The 22,842-nt window shown below is 40.6% G+C and overlaps 1 protein-coding gene across 1 annotated transcript in view; it reads left to right on the top strand.

Annotated features, from left to right (window-relative positions):
* The window catches only part of NADSYN1 (NAD synthetase 1), a 33,254-nt gene extending 18,579 nt beyond the window's left edge, over positions 1 to 14,675 (top strand). The window contains exons 13-21 of the mRNA XM_035117153.2: positions 676 to 778; positions 2,372 to 2,540; positions 3,641 to 3,776; positions 4,457 to 4,563; positions 6,816 to 6,947; positions 7,700 to 7,769; positions 8,642 to 8,770; positions 9,821 to 9,997; positions 13,613 to 14,675. Coding sequence (XP_034973044.1) covers positions 676 to 778; positions 2,372 to 2,540; positions 3,641 to 3,776; positions 4,457 to 4,563; positions 6,816 to 6,947; positions 7,700 to 7,769; positions 8,642 to 8,770; positions 9,821 to 9,997; positions 13,613 to 13,666 — 1,077 coding nt within the window. The 3' untranslated portion in view covers positions 13,667 to 14,675. The remainder of the gene's footprint in view (positions 1 to 675; positions 779 to 2,371; positions 2,541 to 3,640; positions 3,777 to 4,456; positions 4,564 to 6,815; positions 6,948 to 7,699; positions 7,770 to 8,641; positions 8,771 to 9,820; positions 9,998 to 13,612) is intronic.
* Positions 14,676 to 22,842: the final 8,167 nt, after the last annotated feature.

The raw sequence follows: 22,842 nt of genomic DNA, 5'->3' as shown, positions 1-22,842 counted from the left end.
CTTCAGAACCACATGTTCACTACATTCCATGTTCACTACATTTCTGGCAATATGGCTCCTTCCAAGTAAATCAGCTGGAAACAAAACTTTTAAAAAGGCCTTCTACCCATATTTACCATACTTAGAAGTAAGTTTTATTAGGGTTAGGATTGCAACCTTACAGTATAAGAGACATGATACATAAGGGGAAAGGAATAGGGAAGGCAGATAAGTGAATTCCGGTACCAACTATTTCATACTGTTCATAAACGTATTGGATATTTTTGTGTTTTTAATTATCTTCCATATATATCACCTTGAGGTGGTTGCTTAGAAGACGAATCATAAATTGATTATGATTATGATAGTCAATAGGTAACAGTATTATTATCCGGAAGGATCACAGCAGAAATCAATTCTGAGAAGGGTAGAGTCAAATGGGAGTTGTTCTCAGCCAAATTGACGGAAGGGGCCTTGTTTTGTCACCTCTCCCCTTGCACTTTCCAAAATGGTATGAGAAAAGGTATGCATTTTAATTCTGATCTGAAGAAGGGAGGCTTGGGACCACAGCTGGCCAGAAGTGAATAAGATTAGGATGGATATATAGTTTGTGCTGCGGTGGGCTGAACAGTCAGGTACATGGTTGCCAACAATGTTCTGTTTTCTTTCTTTCCTTCTCTGTTGCAATTCCTTAAGGGAGGATTTCTTTTGCCACTTAGTGGTGGCGTGGACAGTTCTTCTGCAGCCTGCATTGTGTACTCCATGTGTCTTCAGGTTTGTTATGCAGTACAGAATGGAAGTAAGTGCCCTTGAATAGTTGTGATGACCGGAGAATGTGATCCTCTGGATGTTGTTAGACTCCAGCATCCATGAGCCCTAGCCAGCATAGCTAGTGAGGGATGATGTGAGTTGTAGTCCACCAACATCTGGAAGGCCACCGCTTCCCCATCCCTGCTGTAGATGCTGGGGGTGTTTGTTTGAAAACTAATTCTTTGTAAAAAAAACAACAACAAACTTTCCAGGAACTCTTTCCAGTTCCGATCAGTCTGCTGAATGTATGAAGCTGAGACAAAAGAGGCAGCACGTGGACCGATGAATGATAAAGGCGTAACTCATAACTCTGAGGACTTTCTCAGAGGATGCTAAGAATCCTCTGCATGCGAATCATGTGCTTTACTATTGAGCTGCAACCTTTCTGAGCAGCTGGCCCAGAACCTGTGCATGTTGCAGAGGATCATGTGGCTTATCTTAGATTGCACACACAGCTCATTTAGAGCATACGGCAAGCACTGAGAGTGCACTCTTAATATTCCCCTGAAGTTGTATATTGCAGAGGAAGTTCAGTAGTCTGAGCATGTTGTCTTTCAGAGAAGGTAGTCCTGTGTTAGTAGTCTTCTTACTGAGATGCTCTTGAGGAGCTTTCAAGAAACCTCAGCGTTCTAAGCAAAACAGTTTTGAAGATGTCTTTCGAAATATGTCCTGCACGTAGACTCTATGCTTTAGATAAAGGTGGGATCTGTTTTACAGAGTGGGAACTAGATTCCAAGACTCTGGAACAAGAGTGAGTCAATACTTTTAATTTGGCCTAGACCCTTTGTAGTGTTCAAAATAATGGAAACAATTCTTTTTGCTCTTTTGAGTCACACAGTGTGTTATGCTGTAATCAGCACAGCTTAGAATCATACTCCCAAGTTGCTTAAGACTGCAATCTTAAAACATACGGTACTCAAACTAAGGAAGTAGGTCTTGTTGAACACAGTGGGATTTATGTCCAACTAAACATGCATAGGATTATGTTGTTGGTGTGTTAGAACTGAAAGCAAATTGAGCTTCTCCTTTATTGAACCAAGGCTGTTTACCTGATTTCTCTCAGGTTTAATTTCTTTATTTTATTTGTAGATTTTCAGTTATACACTCTTATCATTTTACATTCTTGTTCATTAATTCTTTTGGACTTCCCACCCAGGATCCCATGACAGTTCTTTGTACATCTTAATTAGCTACATATACAGTAATACCTCCACCTGATTTTCAGCCTTGTCACCCTCAGGTTTAATTTCATATAATTTACGTTGTTTGGAACAAATGTAATCACACTTAAGATGTTCTATTCTGCTACCAAAGAGTGGTAAAGAGTCCAAACTTTTCCCAAAAAAGGGAGAAAGGGAGAAATGCTTACTTCAAATAACTGCCCCCAAAGTATGCATTTTCATCTTTAAATTAAATATTTGCTCTTCAGTTTAAAGTAAGCTTACCAGCATCAGCAAACTGTATTCAGAATACTTACCAACACAGAATTATGTTAATTTATGAAATGATGCAGCTGCTATTAGTTCTGATACACTCAGTTCATCTCTCATTTCCTGACTGCCTCCTTTCTTACCGTTTTCAGATCAGACTGTGCTAGACGATGTGCGCAAAATAGTAAATGATGAGGCCTACACACCAAATGAGCCTCAGGAACTTTGTGGACGTGTCTTAACAACTTGCTACATGGCTAGTGAAAACTCCTCTCAGGAAACGTGCAATAGAGCCAAATGTTTGGCTGAAGAGATAGGCAGGTATATGAATGATAAATGCATGATAAACTGTAGGTTGTGATTAAAAACCTTGATACAGATCTAGCAGTACCATTAGACAGGGGCATTACATTCAGATAGGCATCTGCATTAGCTACTAGCCATGACAAGCATGCTCTTTCTCCACAGCTGGAGACAGCAATGCTTCTGAATATCAGTTGCTGGAAATCACAGGAGGGAAGAGCCAATCCTTGTGAATTTTCTCCACGTGGAGATAGTTGCCCCTACGTGAGCTGTCTGGGCATTAGTCAAGATGCATTTATTTCTTCAGACCTCCACAAATCATTGGTGTAAAATCAAAGATGTTGCTAGATTATTTCTGGCTTTTATTTTAATCTTCTGGCTTATATTTTTTATGTATTGTTGGTTTTTCAATATTATATTTTGTCTTGGTGTATTTTAGAAATTCAAGTCACTTTGGGGTTGTTTACTAGACTGCCTCAAATACTTAGGAAGTGTAAATAGTAAGAACTGGGCAGCGGAAGGGAGGGAAGCACATTAACTTTTGTAAAGGTTGGCAAGGCTAGAGAAGTGTCTTCTGTGACATTCAGTTTTAACTTGTATCTTCAGTGAGTTAAACACCTGACAAACTTTGACTTGGTTCCTGAGTTAAGTTAATTTAAGGAAGTTCATGAAATGAAAGTTTATTGTTGCCTTCTCTCCTACAGCTGTTGCCTGAGCCCCCCAAAGTGTCTCTGGAGGTTTGGGGGGTTGTCTTGAAGATTGTAGAAAGATGGAGGGTATTGTTATGGGAGGTGGGGATGGAAAGTGTTCCTTCTGTGAACTTCAATAAGCCATCCTGGGACCAAGCCTAGTTTTGCACAGGAATCTCTTCCCCCAGAAGCCTCTGGTGCCCAGTTCACCTTTTAGAGAGGCTTTTCGTGATTCTTAGGGGCCTCTGCAGGTTAGATGAGGAGACAGGAAACTTTCCTTCTGTGAACTTCCTTAGGTTAACTTATATTTGGCTCCAAGCCTTTAATCCTTGTTGGACAGTAAAATATGTTAAAGCAAACTTATGAATTTTGTCTTGATGAGGTAGAAAATGCTTTCCTTTGGTGGTAAGTATTTGTTTCTTCTCTCAGTTATCATATAAACATAAACATAGATGGAGCTGTGAAGGCTGTTTGGAGCATTTTCAATGCCGTAACAGGACGATTGCCCCAGTATAAAGTACATGGAGGAAGTGCCAGGGAAAATTTGGCCCTACAAAATGTGCAGGTAATTTTATCTATATTTATATTTTTCTACTGATTTCCTGGGGACTTGGTGATTCTTCTGAGTATGGTAGAGCTAGCTGCTGAAGTCAGATTTCTCTCGCTTTAGACTGACACCATATAATTTCTCTATCTTGCCGTTTTAGTTCTCTTTCTTTGCTAGCAACATCTATTGCCTATGGTCCTTAGGAATAGGACTTGGCTGTCTTGCACTTCTTACAATGCAGAGTAATTTACTAAACATTCCAATAACTGACCTTGCTCCCACTTATTTTGTTGTCAGGAACCTCAGGCCTGGCTTTCAGGCCTCTCTGTCCGACCCTTGAGACTCTCCCCAGGCCACACATCCTCCTTAGGCAGGTCCTTGTGAGTTTTTGCCTGGTTGGAATGTGTCTTTGAACTCTGATAGTGCCTCTTGCTTGCCTAGATAGAGGATAGAAAGGGGTGCATGAATTTCTGCGTAAGCACCAGCCTACTGATATTCACTGCCCCACCGACTTTGGCCTCTGTCCACCACAGGCATGTGGCCCCCAGAAGGTTCCCCAGAAGGAAATGTGGTCCGCAGGCTTTATGTAATCCATACTGTTCTTAATATCCTCTTGCTGAGACTGATCGAGCTGCCACGACCTGCCACTTGAGAATTCCTTCTTCCTTAAAACCTGGTTTTCTATATTTGACTTTTAGGCCAGAATAAGAATGGTACTTGCCTACCTGTTTGCACAGCTGTGCCTATGGAGTCGTGGAATGCCTGGTGGACTGCTAGTGCTTGGAACAGCTAATGTGGATGAAAGGTGTGCATCTTAGGGGTTAGGAATGAAGCTCTCTAAATAACTTCAGTAGATATCTAACATGCTGGTAGAGACAAAAATATCATTGATGGGTTTGGGTTTTGTTACAAAACAAAAAACTAAAAAAAACTGTCCAGTTTTCTTCTGTATTCCAGTTTGGTGCCTCAGCAATCATTTTGTTTACCTGCTCAGCATTTTGGTTTTCTACAATCAGCTTGTGGGTTTTGTTTCTGCTTTCTCATTATCTTTTGTTAACATCCATTAAACAGTTACTGAAAACATATACATAAGCGTTTAATTGAATATAGGAGTGGATTGAGAAAGTTGTGTGCGTAGTACACACCTTTTACTTTCTCAGTTTGCGTAATGTGTCTTGATTAAAAATGGGTGGCAAACTATAATGAGTAGAGTCCATTAATTCAGTTATGTGATGATGTTGTTTAGTCGTGTCCGGCTCTTCGTGACCCCATGGACCAGAGCACGCCAGGCACTCCTGTCTTCCACTGCCTCCCACAGTTTGGTCAGACTCATGTTCGTAGCTTCGAGAACACTGTCCAACCATCTCATCCTCTGTTGTCCCCTTCTCCTTGTGCCCTCAATCTTTCCCAACATCAGGGTCTTTCCCAGGGAGTCTTCTCTTCTCATGAGGTGGCCAAAGTATTGGAGCCTCAGCTTCATGATCTGTCCTTCCAGTGAGCACTCAGGGCTGATTTCCTTCAGAATGGATAGGTTTGATCTTCTTGCAGTCCATGGGACTCTCAAGAGTCTCCTCCAGCACCATAATTCAAAAGCATCAATTCTTCGGCGATCAGCCTTCTTTATGGTCCAGCTCTCACTTCCATACATCACTACTGGGAAAACCATAGCTTTAACTATACGGACCTTTGTCGGCAAGGTGATGTCTCTGCTTTTTAAGATGCTGTCTAGGTTTGTCAATGCTTTTCTCCCAAGAAACAGGCGTCTTTTAATTTCGTGACTGCTGTCACCATCTGCAGTGATCATGGAACCCAAGAAAGTAAAATCTCTCACTGCCTCCATTTCTTCCTCTTCTATTTGCCAGGAGGTGATGGGACCAGTGGCCATGATCTTGGTTTTTTTTTTTTTATGTTGAGCTTCAGACCATATTTTGTGCTCTCCTCTTTCACCCTCATTAAAAGGTTCTTTAATTCCTCCTCACTTTCTGCCATCAAGGTTGTATCATCAGCATATCTGAGGTTGTTGATATTTCTTCCGGCAATCTTAATTCCGGCTTGGGATTCATCCAGTTCAGCCTTTCACATGATGAATTCTGCATATAAGTTAAATAAGCAGGGAGACAATATACAGCCTTGTCGTACTCCTTTCCCAATTTTGAACCAATCAGTTGTTCCATATCCAGTTCTAACTGTAGCTTCTTGTCCCACATAGAGATTTCTCAGGAGACAGATGAGGTGATCAGGCACTCCCATTTCTTTAAGAACTTGCCATAGTTTGCTGTGGTTGACACTGTCAAATGCTTTTGCTTAGTCGATGAAGCAGAAGTAGATGTTTTTCTGGAACTCTCTAGCTTTCTCCATAATCCAGCGCATGTTTGCAATTTGTTCTCTGGTTCCTCTGCCCCTTCGAAACCCGGCTTGCACTTCTGGGAGTTCTCGGTCCACATACTGTTTAAGCCTGCCTTGTAGAATTTTAAGCATAACCTTGCTAGCATGTGAAATGAGCGCAATTGTACTCTGTTATCTTTGTCCATGGAGTTTTCTTGGAAGGGATGCTGGAGTGGCTTGCCAGTTCCTTCTCCAGGTGGATCACGTTTAGTCAAAACTCTCCACTATGACCTGTCCATCTTGGGTGTCCCTGCACGGCATAGCTCATAGCTTCTCTGAGTTGTTCAAGCCCCTTTGCCACGACAAGGCAGTGATCCATGAAAGGGAGTTATGTAATATCTGCCAACTATTACTCACCATGATGGCACGACATCTAGCTGTTCAGGGCTGACCAGAAGTGGGAAGTGGGTCATTGCAGGAATACTGAGGTTTCTCATGTTTTTGTATGAAGCAACTAATAGATTCTCCTTCTGTGGAAATTTCAAAGAAAGGAGTTGTTCAGACAGTCATGGTCATGAGTTTCAGTGGGTCTACTCTGGATTAACATTAGTTGAACACAACCATTAAAATGCTTATACTGCTGCATGACTGTGTGTAAGAATCTGGAACTTTTTCTCTCTTTTCCTTTCTGGATTAAATGCAAAGTAAAAATACTTGTGTTCTGTCTGTCAGCCTTCGTGGATATTTCACAAAGTATGACTGTTCCAGTGCTGATATCAACCCTATTGGTGGAATTAGGAAGACAGACTTACTCAGCTTTATCCAGTATTGCATCAATAATTTTCACCTAACGTCTCTCAGAAGGTAAGACGTGCAGTGATAGGCTTTCCTTTGAACTGGACTACACTCTTGACACCACATCCTCTCCTGTGATGGTTGCATGTTAGTATGATTGAAGTCTGACCCCAGTTAGCACTTTTGACTATGTAAATTTCAATCCGGTTTTGAATGCCAGCAAGAAACAGTATTGCTCACCCTAAAGAACGATTGTATTTGACAGCTTACTTGACCAATGGGAAACAGTTTCCTGAGGCCAACTGTATTCCATCATCTTGACATTGATTGACAATTTATGTATGCTTGCCATTCAGTAAAAACAACACCGCAAAGGAGATAATAGTGGGAAGTGCATGTGACAGACACCCACACTTAAAATAGGTGCTGGGTAATAAGTTTTATTGGATAAATCCCTCTTTGTATTCCCACAGCAGACATTTTTATGTAACTCAGAGGACCTAAGTAAGGTTGAGGCACTTTTACAACAAAACTTGAACTTTATTTATTTACACTTGAAGGGGGTTATAACTTAGTGGTTACTTTTGAAAGGCACAGCACTTTGTTTCAAACCAACAGTCTTTACAGAAGATTTAAGATCTTCCTTAACTTCACACTTAAACCTGTCCTTGGAAAGTCATATCTCCCCCCTTGATATTTGTTCTGGGGAAAGGGGAACACAGTTGAGTCCTTGATGTGAATAAGCTTCCCCCTTGCAAGAAGAGCTAATTCTTTAAAGGAGACCAAAAAACTAATCTGGCTGGATTCTTCTTCTTTTTCAGTGTTGTGTCTGCACCATCAACAGCAGAGTTGGAGCCCCTGAAAAAAGGAGAGGTCACTCAATTAGATGAGGTAAAGGACAGCGACTACAAAAACCCTTTGGAAGCCTGATGTGTAGCTGTTTTTTGTTTGTTTAATGTTCCTGATTACATTATGTGTTGGTTTTGTGACTTATGCAGCACAAAAAAATCAAAGCAAATGTGAAAACATCACATCTTTTCCTGCAATTATTTCTCCAGCAAACCAATAAGGCATCTCAATTATAATATCATGTATTGGACATAATGTCAGTGAGGGAAGCTTCTGCGCAGCCGGGAAGGCTTAGTCTGACAGCTCGGACCACCCTGAGTTAGTTTGTGGCAGCTGTGAAAAGAGGAAATTCCATGCTCTGGATCAGTAGAAAAGGAGTTGAAAAGAAAACTGCCAATATCACAGTGCCATCATACAAATTTATAGCACAACTCCTTCAGAAATGTACAATTCTGGTCGCCTCACCTCAGAAAGGATATTGTAGGGTTGGAAAAAATTTGGAAAAAAGCAGCCAAAATTATCAAAGGGATGCAGCGACTCCCCTATGAGGGAAAGTTGCAGAATTGGGGGATTTTTAGTTTAGAGAAAAGGTGAGCAAGAGGTGACATGACAGGAAAATTAGGCGTGCTATGGAGAAAGTGGAGAAAGTGAAATTTGTTGACATCCAGTGAAGCCAAATGTTGGCTGGATGGGAATAATTCTTTCTGCTTTGCTATTTTTTTTTAATTGAAAAGAGTTGCTTCTGTATGTGAAGGAGCATTCAAATTGCTTTTTCTTCTGCTGTGTATAAAGAAAGGTCTCTTTTCCGAGCCTCAGAACAGATGATAACTGGGCTACATGTACCATGGGTCTGATTTGGTTGATGGTGGCTCCTTAGGAATTCATGGTTTTTATCTTAATCTATGTGATTTCAGAAAGACATGGGGATGACATATGCTGAACTCTCTGTATATGGCAAACTAAGGAAAATAGCCAAGTCCGGACCGTACACTATGTTTTGCAAGCTAATCACAATGTGGAAAGAGATTTGCACTCCAAGAGAGGTAAAGAGAACCCTTGCCCCATGGCGCAAACACAGACATAGTGGGGCATGAGATTTGGGAGTTCGGATGCTGCGGAGATGAGTGGCATGATATTTTGCAGGCAGGGTGCTAATGTTGGGCATGGTGTTCAAAGGCTGCAGCAATGAAATTGATAGCTGCAGGAAAAGCTTAATGGCAGAAGGACTTGGTCTGCATTTTTAAGCAAATGCAGGAACTAATTCTCACCTTCCAGACTAATACATTGATTAGAATATAATTATCCTTCAGATGTTGCATTTCTCGAAATTTTTTGATACTGTTCTAAGCTCAAACATACCACAATGCATTTAAAAATGCATATTTTATGATGTAATGTATTTTGAAATGTGTATGTTGAGATAAAATACATATTTACAGTTGCATTTTATTGCATATTTAAATACATTCCTTGTAAAAAAATTTTTTAATAGCAGATCATTATGGAAACAGAATAGAACTGATTTATAAATATATATGTGAAATTGACACAGGCGGGAAATAGACTGATGTGTCCATCCCTATTTGAGTGATATATATATTCAGAAGAAAGGAGGTTGATGAGGATTTGGAGGAAGACAATTTTATAAATTAATTGGCCCGAGATTGGTGCATTATGGGAATTTGGGAGTGAGTTGGAGACTTTCTCTTTTTCTGTGTGCCAGACAGAATTTGGCCACCATTTTGGAAAGAGTTCATTTTTTATGCACACGTCTTTGGCAAGTTCTTCAACTCAGATACTGAGGCTTAAGAACTTTATAGATTGTTAAAATTTGACCAAGAATATATTAGGTGAGATATCAATTCAACCCTGAGAGATGCAGTGGCGTAATTCAGACATCTTGCCAAGTCAGCATTGAGGAAGCTTGGTATCAGTACGTTCTGAGATGTATTCTGATATGTACTCTCATTCTCTTGTATGCTATACTAAAAAGATGCGTCTTTTAAGAGCCCTTTTCTCATCTGGGATTCTGATTGTGGTTGTGAAGCACCTTCAGGTTGTTTTATCCTGAAATTCTGTGTGTTGTACACCAGGTGGCGTCCAAGGTTAAGCATTTCTTCCGAATGTATTCTATCAATCGACACAAAATGACAATTCTCACCCCATCCTACCATGCTGCAGACTATGGCCCTGATGACAACCGATTTGATCTGAGGCCCTTTCTTTATAATACCGCCTGGTCCTGGCAATTCAGGTGCATAGATGAACAGGTAAGTGGGAGCCTGTTCTTTATTTTAACATCACAGCCCGAGTCCGGGGAACAATTGACCCTCCAGATGTCGCTGAACTGCAACTTCCATTACCCCCTAGGCCTAGTCCATAGCTAAGGATGATGGGAGTTGACTTCATGATGATGCATAATATGCTCAGTATATGTATAATGGAAGTGTGGTTAGTAATGTACATCTCCAGTAGAGAGAAAACAATGGCCATTACAAGGAGCTAAAATATTCTATAGAAATGGATGTCAAAATATTAAAGTAGTTAAGTGTTATGGAGACCTTTATAAGCATGCAGAAGTTCATTTAATGTATGAGCTATTCTTTTGTGCATCTATAGGCACCCTTCCTCTTTAGGTTGGTCAGCATGGCAGAGGTTGCCATCAAACTTCATAGCCAAGCAGGGATTGGAATCTGGGTTTATTGGGTCCATGCACAACAGTTTAGCTCAGAGGTGGAAAACATGTGGCCCTCCAGCTCCCATCAGCCCCAGACAGTGTGGCCAGGGATAAAGGGTGTGGGTGTGGGTTGTAGTCCAGATTCCTCAGTCCTGTTCAAGCCTACACTAGTAATGGGATTTGTTTACAACCATCTAGCTTTCGGAGCAAAGGTTGATATTTGTGGATGTCAAAACTACCTCTTTTAAGGGGTCCCAAACCCATTTCCTAACTTGCTTTTCTTTTGCGGGGACCATTGGGTGAGGAAGGTTCTGAGCCATTGTCCATCCCCTCCAATACAGGCAGAATGTGGGCTTCAATTTTGGGTACACGAGTGGGGAGAAGACATGTGTCTTGCAAAGCTTAGGCTCCCTCCTGAATTTACCTGTCATGAATGTGGTGGCCATTCAAGGCCATGTTCCCTCTTTGCCTCTGTCTTTTGCAATACTATTACTCACACCTGGATAAATGTGAGCTTACCCCAGCCATGGCATTGATTTAAAAAATAATAATAATAATAAGCTTTTGTGGGGCTTGAACTGGCTTTCTTGCCCAAAGCAAGGTTCATTAGGTTCGTAGCAGCATTCAGCCTGATCTGTGGAGTTTTAGACCTGGATATGGTTCTGTTCCAAGACAAGGTACTGGAAGGTATGGAAAAGATCAAGCAGGCATCATAATTATGACTTGCTTGTGGTCTTCAGTCACAGCCGTAACATTATTTTAATGTATTTTCTTTTGCTGGACAGAGGAATGTTAACACCTTCACATTTTCCCTGCCAAAGATTTTTACACCTTGGTTGCCTTTAATAGTATGTTTATGCATGCAATAAAATGCTAGTTCCCACCTCCCTGAAATGCCAGACATGCTGTAATAGTATCTGACTTCCTGGAAACGCAAGATAAAAGATGCCATGTGGTCCCTGCTTCTTTTCTCTTTTTTTAAAGCGTTGTATTGTTTTTCCATCATTTTTTCCACAACATAGACCTGACCCAGTCTCATTGAAGTCAAAAGGGGTAGAAAACCTTACTAGCTTCAATTAGAGCTCGTTTGGATGTTATTGCAGGGTCATATTTTTAAAATCTTTCTGTGCCTGTAATAATTTATGGGCATGATTAATCGGGGCTTAAGTATCTAATTACCCGGTATATTGGTGTAGTCATTAGCCTTTGCCAGATGCCTAGGCAATATTGCCAGGTCTTGCAGCCTTATGTGGAGCTTGGACTGCACACAAGTGTTATGCTGGCAGCCGGATTGCTTAACTTAAGCAGTTTGAATTGTCAGGAAGGATGACATTCCTAATATCTCATGTATTCAGGAGGCTAGAATTGTAGAGTAGGAAGGGATCCCAAGGGTCATTAGTCCAGCCCCCTGCAATGCAAAAATCTCAGCTAAAGCATCCATGACAGAACACCAGAATGATTTGTGTTGCAGGCCCAGTATCCCTCTTCATATTCCCTGCCACACTCACTCACTCAGCTAGTTTCTGGGGCTAAAGCTAAAGCCACATTCCATGCATTTGCAGACCCCTGCAACTCTTGGTATTTCCCTTTTCACTCCCGGCTACTTCCCTGCCAGTGTCCCTTCTAAGGCCGCAACTGGCACGGAGTTGAATTGTTGGTGTGAGTGAGGTGCACGTTTTCACACCAAGCCATTTCTAGGCCTCTCTCATGGTCCTTGGGAGTAGAAGGACTGCTCTGCTCTCTTCCCATCAGAGCCATGGAGGGACTTTAAGGCAGGCATCCCCAAACTGTGGCCCTCCAGATGTTTTGGCCTACAACTCCCATGATCCCTAGCTAACAGGACCAGTGGTCAGGCATGATGGGAATTGTAGTCCAAAACATCTGGAGGGCCGAATTTGGGGATGCCTGCTTTAAGGGATGTAACTGTGCTGGGCAGGAGAGAGGGAGACGCAATTTCAATTTCAGCTGCTCAGATCCTGAATGCTAGTCCATTTCCTACCACTATGAGCACCAGTATGTGTCGCCACTACAGCCCTATGAAATGTTGAAAGGAAGTACCTTTTAGTGCGGAAACTGTGGCTCGTTGGGAACATGCTCATCATGATGAGGGGGCATGTATAGTGAACATTATGGCAGTTGGGGAGGAGAAAGGTGTTTAACAACAACAACAACAATAATAATAACAACAATTATTTATACCCTGCCCACCTGGGTGCTTTTCCCCAGCCACTCTGGGCAGCTCCCAAAAGAATATTAAAAACACCATAAAACATCAAACATTAAAAACTTCCCTAAACAGGGCTGCCTTCAGATGTCTTCTAAAAGTCAGGTAGTTGTTCTCATTTCCTTTACATCTGATGGGAGGGCGTTCCACAGGGCGAGCACCACTACCGAGAAGGCCCTCTGTCTGGTTCCCTGTAACCTCACTTCTTGCAGGGAGGGAACTGCCAGAAGGCCCTTGGAGCTGGACCTCAATGTCCGGGCTGAACGATGGGGGTGGAGATGCTCCTTCCAAGTATACAGGGTTAAGGCCGTTTAGGGCTTTAAAGGTCAGCACCAACACTTTGAATTGTGCTCAGAAACATACTGGGAGCCAATGTAGGTCTTTCAGGACCGGTGTTATATGGTGTTTAGTGTCCCTTGGTGAGAACAGACAGGGCAGAGCTTGTGCGATATGAGTTAAGCTATTTTCACACAAAAGGAATTGCCACAGCCTGTTACAGCAAACAGCCTGGGGTGCTTGCTTGCCTTCTCTACCAGTAGTTCTGCTCACAAGGAAGCACCCCAGTCTGCCATTTGGAATGGCATACTGGGTCCATTGACTCACAAAGTCATTTCTGTGCTTCTCAAATTGTTCCCCTGCTGCTTGGAAAACTGGGTGTGATATTTTTCCCACAAGCAGATCTGTTTGTTGGGAGATATTCCAGGTTCCCTGCTTTAAACTGAAGGTTGAAGTATGTTTGTCTTCCAAGCAAAGTGTGTTAGGTGACAAGCTTTCAGGAGACAATGTAGAGAAGTCATGGACTGGAAGGGCTAAGAAGCCCACCTGCTGATTCTGTTCTACTTTTTCTTGGAAGAAAAGGCCACAAGGGTTGGGGAGTTGATGCAGTTATTTGTGCATAACATAGACTTCAGCTCTTAACTGGAGTTTTTTCCTGCCTGGATCTTGATGAAAGATTAAATGGTTGCTTGAACTTCTGATTTACAGGTTTCAAAAGTAGAATCTAAGGAAGTGAACTCCAAGCTTGAAGATGTGGCTTGATTCCTCTCACTCTTGTTGATATTATGAAGATCAGAAGTTCTGCAAGTTCCCTGAATTATCATCATCATTATTTTTGATCATGTTACTGATTTATGTTGCTGTAATATCAACAGCAGTAAACGATCAAAACTAAACACATAAAGTATGGTTATGATTATAAAATGGTTCCAATTACACAGTTTAGTATGTTTTCTTGGTTTCTGATTATGTATTTATGAAGGACATTTTAGTCCTTGTTTTGAATCATCCCTCTCCACAGTTTGACATGAGACAATCTCAGCTGTTTTTTAAATCAAATAGCTTTTTTTAAATAGAAAAATCAACAATCACCAAAAATAAATTAAACTCAACGTTTAAACAGAAAAGAAGAAAAAGCACTGACGCAGAATTAAATTGCAGAATTGAATTGAATCGGTCAATTTTCTAAGAAATTGCTCTTGCTGTCATGGACCTGTGAGATTATAGAAGCGCCAAGTTTACGAATTCTAAAGTTGGTCAGACTCTTCACTATAATCAGTAACATGTGCAGAATTAAGACCAACAAAGTAATAATTCAGTTGCACTTTTTGTATACATTAAAGATTTAAGATGGATCAACAACATCTTGGACGACTGTTCCAAAACTTTGGTTACTTACAGGTCATATAATATGATTTGGCCATTTAACTTGCCTGGATTTATTGCAGTGTTCTGGCTGGGGTGGCAACTTTTAGAACACGAGTAGTAGCTGTGTCTGAGGTTTTGGATGAAACATAAAATGTTCAATACTTGGAAACCATTGGAATATATGGAAATAATTAATATGACCAACACCAGTCATAGCAACTCAATCTTTAGTTTGGGAAAATATTTGCTCCTCTAATGAACAGTCTGCATATGATTTTTCTCTTTTAACTTGTTGAACTGAAATCATAAAATTTTACAGTCACTGGCACATGTGGACGTGAAAAATGATTTTTTTTCATTTTACTGTGTAATAAATTCACATTTTAATGAATCTAATTGGCTCTGTTTTTATTTTTCATATTTTTTTGTTATTTACATAGGTTTAACTGCTCTGGTCTGGTGGCTAGGACAGCAAATAAAGGCCCTGATTAAGCCTGGTGGTAGAGTATGTGATTAACTTTAAACACGGATATAATCCTGCTGACGTCAGAATGGCCTAAACAGGGACTTCTGGGTTCTTTGCTTGGCACTTTTGATATTTAATAATTTATTTAAACATTAAAACCCTTGAGAGCTTGCCCTTGCATTTCATTTTTGCATTGCTACCTAGGGTAGTTCCCATCTGCCTCCATTTTTATGTTACAGTGCTTATCTCTGATGAATTTTAAGTAGTACTTAGAGGCTACCATATAAGTTATTGCCTTTTAGTGACAGGTCTGGTGGCTTGATTTGGCCCCCAGGTGCTTCATCTCTGGCTGCCAGCACAACCATATCTCTCTTCCCCACCTACTCCAACCATCTGCCTACCCTATTCTGTCCCTTAGCTTTTCATTTCCACTAAAAATTGGTTCACCAGACTCACCTCTGTAAGAACTAGGCTTTAGAACACCATATAGCATGCAAGAAAACAACATATGCTTTGGAGACAAAAGGAAAGTCTCTCCACAGTGGGTATGAATTAAATTTATGGCCTTATTTATGAATGAACACCAGGGACTGTAGACTGGACGGCCAGATTCTGAAGAAAAACGATTTGTTATTGGAGTACTGTATTCAAGAGAATTTATGTAGAAGGTTTTGCTTACCAATAGGCTGTGTGTGTGTGTGTGAGATCCAGTAAGAGTCTTTGTGCTTAAGTAAACTTCTGTGTTGGCAGAATATGGTTGTGCAAGTCTCCCCACACACAGGAAACAGGGCAAGAGTGTGGAACAACTGAAGATTTAGAAAAGAGCCTAGTTCTCACAGTAGGAGTGGGGAGCTTGGAGACTCGAAAAGCCTTTCAAAACCCACTGAGAGATCATGGTATAGAGTTTGTCTGTTTGTTCATAATATGTACATAAACAGGAAAGAGATGATGAATAACAAAGCTCGCATTTAAACTAAACTCCGGCTTTTCAAGGTTGCCCATTCTCACCCTGAATGGTCTTCTTGTCCCTTGTAGAATTGTGTAGAAGCTAATCTATGGTTTCCAAACCATCACGCTCCATACTTGCCTATTTGCCACACTTTTTTTTTTAAGACACTGGAGTTACTTTGACAGGAGGAGACAGGTTTGGAATGTCTGAAAAGCTTTGCGGTTCCTGTATCTCATAATACTCTCCCTCCCATGCTTTAAGTAACTCCACATAGGAACACTCATAAGTTGGCCCATTAAAATGCTGCAGGCCTTATTGGGATGGCTTCCAAACAGCTTCTCCCCAGGGTCACACTTAATGGTGTGAGTGACATTGGTCCATGTGCGTATTAGGCTAACACATGAGAAGGGCATTTTCAAATTCTTGGGGACTGATGTTACAGAGGTGTAACAGGGCTTTAAATGCCAGACCTGCCACAGGGAAACAGATTTTAGCAACTGCTGTGCAGAGCCTGTGATGCTCAAATTGGCCAGGCACCCTTGTATGTGGCACACATACCTGGCAAGGGCTTTTGTCTCTGCTTCTTCCACATTTAATGCCTAGAGAGCTGGGATATGGAAGCAGTCATTCGTATTCATTTGCTTTTTGGTCTTCATCAAATAAAAAACATGTCTAAAATGTTTAAGAGGTGATGTGCCAGAACTATGAAGGGAAAAAAAGTGAAATGGGTCTTTTATGTTTAAGAATAGCCCAGATGTGTGAAATGTTTGCTTCAGGAGAATGTGACCAAGTATTCCCACCAAAATTTCCACGGTCACTTACACAGACTGTAAGTCATAAGGTGGTCATATGACACCATTGTTTGGCTATGCTGTCTTCCTGGAATTGACCTCATTACATTTTTAAAAAATACGTTGCTTTCTGAGACACTTATGATTCATATAAAGCGAGATTCTTTTAAAAGTTCCATAAGTCTTTCCTCTTGGCTCTCCCTCACTGTTTTTAGCTTATTTGCACTAAGGTTCACAGTGTCATCTGTGTCTTGCAAGTGTGTGGCCAAAATTATAGGAAAGGGGAATGAAATAGTCTCTCTTGATTTTTTTTTCTTTTTAGGGGCTGCAGGCCAACTAATTTTTAACGAGGGCTATATTTTTTAGCTGAATAAGGGTAGACTAGCCAGCAATGTTGGCCCATATGTATGAGCTGAGACATAGGCAAAAAAGCTCTTTAACCCTCTTTCCCCCCATTGTGAACAGAAACAGAGGCACGAACTTCATTTACTTCAGTGCCTCACTGCCATTTTCTTATGTCTTGGCATGAGCAAAAGAGTTTTTGGCTGAACAAAAAACAATAAGCCTTGTGGCAACTGGGAAGCTATTTTGGTTTGCTCATCTCATACGTTTGTGGACTGGGGAAATAGCCTTTTGGGTAAAGAGATGCCTTTCTCTGTTCCTGCAGTGGTAGGAGAAAGGATTTAAGTGCATTCTGCCTTTGTCTCTGCTTAGGAGGAAGAAGTGGCTGATGTACATAATGGGGGCATGGGATTAGGTAGGAGCTACGCAGAGGGTGAGAGAGAGAACTTGGAGAGGGGCTGGATCTAGGCCTTAATTTATCAGCTAGTGAACACTGAAGCAAACACATTTCTCGTTAATGTGGTACCTGTACTAGCCGTGATCTGGTGTGAACACCCCACTGTTCCATCCTCATGTAATAGCTGAGACAGTCTCACTGCAAGTGTTTGTGTATTTTAGATTAGGGTGATGTATGCTGCAATGCTAGATTACAAGAGTTCAAAGCCCTCATGAAATGGCAAACCACAGTTTTGGGGGGTGGGGGCAATGTGTTTGAGAGATATGGTTGCTGAACAGAAATAGCGAGAGATCCTGAGAGGCTTAAAAAGATGTATTCTATGATAAACATCTTAAGAATAATCTTATGCCTTCTAGAAGAAAAGAATATCATAAGAAGAGCTTGCTGGATCAGGCCAATGATTCATCTAATTTAGCATTCCAGACCCTCCAAGTGCCCCTATTTTCCAAGGACACCCCTAATTTAGAGAAGCCGTCCCGGCTTCTGATTCGAACCCAGAATATCCCACTTTTCCTTAGGATGTCCCTATTTTCATTGGAGAAATGTTGGAGGGTATGGAGTTATCCGACCCCCGAGCTGTCTGAAGGCAATCCTGTATCAGGAAGGGTTTTATTTAATGTTTAATGTTTTATTATGTTTTTATGTGTGTTGGAAGCTGCCTAGAGTGGCTGGGGCAACCCAGTAAGACGCGTGGGGTATATATAGTCAAATTATCATTTTGGAATGGGACGTCCCTATTTTCATTAGAGAAATGTTGGAGGGTATGGCATTCTGTTCTCACAGCAGTTGACCAGATGCCTGTGGGGAACCAGATTGTGGTTTGCAGCAACTGGTATTCAGAAGCATTGCTGTCTCCAGCTGTGGAGGCAGAGTATAGTCACCATGGGTGGTAGCCATTTATAGCCCTACCTCCATGAATTTGTATAATCCTCTTTTAAAGCCACCCAGTGCCTCCTGAGGGAGGGAGTTCCACAGTTTAACTCTGCGCTGTGTGAGGAATTGTCTAATAAGGGCCAGACCAATGCATACCGGAATTTATATCTTGCAGGTACCCTAGCTGTGATACTGTTACCCACAGATCTAGTGGTCACACAAAATGACCACTATCAATGAAATCCTGTGCGTTTCTCCTCAAAAGTGCCATAGACTTGACTCTGGTAAGTGTGTACAGTATAGGCCACACAAGACATTTTAAATCACTCCCACTAGTGTCTGGTTCTTTGCAGCCTATTTGCATGCAGCAGTGTGCAGTATAGATGGAAGGATTCTGTCCCAGACCATAAGTGAAAGAGAGTTTCTTTTGGTGCTGTAGGTAGGCAAAATCTCCTGCCTAATCCGTCCTCTGAATGGCTTGCTGTGTGGAAAGAGTGGCTGAGCTGCGGGAGAGCAACAATATCCATGTGGTGAGTCCTTATGTGCACTTGGCTCTTACTTTAATTCTAATTGTTTTCAGACACAAAGGATTAGGAATGAGTAAATAAGATTTTACTTATCCCCTTTGAAGGGTCAGCAATTAAGAACCAGCCTCTGAACCTGATCTTTTTTTTTTTTAATGATCCTGCAGCTTGAGAGCTGCTTCGTGTAACTAGAGGCTTGCAAAAGTGAAAAAGCAGGTTACCTGCTACTAAAGAAGCCTTTCCCTGAAGTATAGCCCGGTCATTTTATGGGAAGTGCCATACCAAGGACCACCTGAAGTCTTGTGCCAGCCTTGGGGCTGGCAAACCTGTGGCCCTCCAGAAGTTGCTAAACTACAACTCCCATCATCCCTGACCCCTGGGCCATGCTGGCTGGAGGAGATGGGAACTAGAGTTCAACAACACAGGGCCATAGGTTCCCCACCTGACTTAGATAGTCTCTCTGTGTGTGTCTCCCTTTTTTGTTCTCTTGCAAAGGCTTCTATAGACATACACTATCAGAAGAATTCAGAGGCAGAAGTTTAGTGTTTTGTTAATGTCCTCACTGTGTGTCTTCCAAGATAAAGAAGGAACATAACGTTCTCCTGATAATCTATTTTTGGGCAGTCCAATTAGTTGCTTGCTACTGCTTTTGTAGTAGAGAGCTGTTTATTCTTCCTATCAGCTAAAGTGATACCTGGTCTGTTCTCCTGGTCTCAGATGAGGCAATAATTGTTTAACAAAGGCTATTTTTTTCAGTCAACAAATGTATTTTATGAGGATGGCCCAATAAAGATACATGTAAAGCTGTTAAGTCTTTAAAATACCACAAGACTTTGTTGGCTTTGCTGCAGCAGATTAACCTGACTGCCCTGCTGGGAGATACGCATAATCACTTTTAAAGGACATGATTTTTCACAAACCTCGCAACACCTGCTTCTGTCAGCCACACCCAAGCAGTATTAGAAATCCCACTGTTTCTTCCTTTGCTGAAAACTAACGTCACCATACACATGCCAAATCATCAAATATAATGTTGGTCTCTTTAAGCCCATGTTGACTTAAAAATGCATATGGCACCAGGCAGAGGGCCTTCTCGGTGGTGGCGCCCGCCCTGTGGAACGCCCTCCCATCAGATGTCAAAGAGAAAAACAGCTACCAGATTTTTAGAAGACATCTGAAGGCAGCCCTGTTTAGGGAGGCTTTTAATCTTTAATTGATTATTTTATTCTTCTGTTGGAAGCCGCCCAGAGTGGCTGGGGAAACCCAGCCAGATGGGTGGGGTATAAATAATAAATTATTATTATTATTATTATTATTATTATTATTATTATTATTATTATGTAATAATGCCTCGTCCCATTTCTTTTATTCCTCCTCCTTTCAGGGCTAATATTAGCCTTTTTCTAACACACACACATAAATATTTACTTCTTGAGATAGTAGACTTTTTAAAAGGTGGAGGCAGAGAAGCTGAATTTACATAATGGCTTTCATACATGCATCACAAATTATTCAGTGGTACCTTGATTCCCAAACTTAATCCGTTCCGGAAGTCTGTTCCAAAACCAAAGCGTTACAAACCCAAGGCTTGCTTTCCCATAGAAAGTAATGCAAAATGGATTAATCCGTTCCTGACTTTTAAACAACCCCTAAAACAGCAATTTAACATGAATTTTACTACCTAACGAGACCACTGATCCATAAAATGAAAGCAATAATCAATGTACTGTACTATAAAATAAATAAGACAGTATTGTAGATGGTAGAAATTAAAATTTATTTATTTTCTTACGTGCACTGATGATAGTCATTGTTTGGATGGGGGGCTTTTATTCATTTCCGCAGTCGCACAATCAATCAATCAGTCAATCAGTAGCTGAACTGGGTTCAACTCTGTCACAAAAACAAGTCACAAAAACGAAGTCACAAGCCACAAAAACAAGTCAGTCCCATAAAACAAAGAACAAGTCACAGTCAAAAAAATGAAAGAGCCGCACAAACAAAATCACAAAAAATAGCAAAAACAAAAGCTCCAAATATCACCTCTGTGTTGCGTGGGTGCTTGGGACTCAACAGCCGACAGACTCAACAGGAAGCCTCTGATTAGCAGCGGGGGACTCAATTTACAAATGGAACACACTCAACAGGAAGCGGAACATATTCAGCTTCCAAGGCAAACTTCACAAACCAAAACACCTACTTCCAACTTCCAACTAAGCTGTTCTAAAACCAAGGAACCACTGTAATGGTGTGTGCAAAACAAAGCCCAAGTGAGACTTTTGCTCTCCTCCTCCTCCTGCCATTTCCCTATGCAATAAGATCTCCAGAGTTTCAAATAGGGTGGTTGTGTGCTATTAGACTACAATGGCATTAGGCTACAATGGTGTTTGAGAAAAGCCCCACAAATGGTGTTTTCAGAATGGTGCCGTACTTGGAGTTAAACACCAAACCTCCTGCAGATTATCTGGTTACCAAAATGTTTGGGGGGAAAAGCCAAAATCTAGATTACATCAGAAAAACTGTTCCTTAAAATATTAAATAATTAAATACTAAATTACCTGCGTTCCCCAAAGTTATAAGAAGTTCCAGGGTTGACACTACTTGGTAGTATATTTGTAATATTTATTTTAAAATGTACAAGTTGTGCATATTTAAAGCAAACAGGTACTCCAGCAGCTGACAGCACAGCCACTAAATCTTGCATCAGATTCTGACTTCACCAAACTCCAAGCTCTCTTTACCTCTTGTGATTGCTTCAAAACCGTACTCTGTCCCCTCTCAGTAACTGAACATTGTTACCTTTCAAAGGCAGATTACAGTCTAAATACTGGGCAGAGATCCCCAACTATCAAGAGAACCACTTTTCATTGATGAAATATTGACTTGGTTATCAGACCACCAGTGTAAGAGAATTTTTATTCTTGTGTGGGTTAAAAAAAAATACAAATCATTACCTAATCTGAACTGTAGCTGAACTCTTCCTCAGTAACTTCTCATTATAACTTATTTCATAATGAACGAAGAAACCTCCACCACTAAGTCCCACAATATAACCCATGGCCAGCAGTAAACTTTTTTTTTATAACTCCGCCTAATTATTGTGTAAGTTATCATGGGAACAATGATGTCATCATTTATAAACCAATAGCCAAACTATGATTATTGCATGGAATAAAATCACTATAGGCCCAATTACTAATGAGATTTTGGCTATTATATAATAAAAAAACTGAATTTAAAATGCCAGGAAGGAAAACCCAAGAGTTTCTCACCATGTACAGGCTTAAACTTACTCAAATTTTATTACAGTGGTAAGAAATACTAGCCTGACACATTTGAAATTGATGGTTCTTATTTGTTTCACTGAATGGGCCAATTTTGCTTTTCTGTTAGATCAAATTTAAATAAGAAAAATCATTTATAGTTACTTAAACTAATTTGGATCTCAATGATAACAGATGTCTAGAAAGCAAAATGAGGCTTTCCTAGTTTGATATTAAAATATTGTTAGCTAAATAAAGGTCATACAAGATCTCAGTGGAGTTCTGAAAGGCAAAGTTGTTGCTTTTTTACCTTGGCAATATAGGAATTAAGATATATTACTAGATTGTTTAGCCACTCACAATTATTATTATTTTTAAAAATCCTCCATCTTGGGAGCATTATTATTCAAAATTTGTGGTAACACATGCTTTACCATTTTTGTTCTGCAAATTTTCAAAAGACCCCTGCAAAATGGATCATATTTCCAATTTTCTAGATGGATAAGCGGCAAAGAGCTCATCACTCTGCTCCAACCAGGTGCTTAATTTTATAATGAAGCTATTCATTTTTCTTATTGCAAAAGTTGTTTTTCTTTTTCCAATTCCTTTTAGATTATTTAATATTACATTTCAATTCTTTTCAAAGTTGCAATTCTTATGGAATTAGTATTCTACTTAGATGAGGGATAAACAACCCTCTGTCTTAGAGGGTTGTTTCCAAATAGCCCTACTCTGAGTTGACTCATTAAATTAATTGATATGACTGAATCAGGCCCCTTAATTTCAATTTCAGTGTGTCTACAATGAGTAGGGTTTATTTGGATACAAGCCAGAGTCAAGATTTTCTATGCAAGGGTGATGGATATACACATAGTAGCATTTTCACTTCGAGTTATGTGTCAAAG

Source organism: Zootoca vivipara, chromosome 1 (genome assembly GCF_963506605.1).
Source record: "Zootoca vivipara chromosome 1, rZooViv1.1, whole genome shotgun sequence".
Taxonomy (NCBI): domain Eukaryota; kingdom Metazoa; phylum Chordata; class Lepidosauria; order Squamata; family Lacertidae; genus Zootoca; species Zootoca vivipara.
The sequence above is the reverse complement of the archived record's forward strand: the minus strand, read 5'-3'. Positions and strand labels throughout refer to the sequence as shown.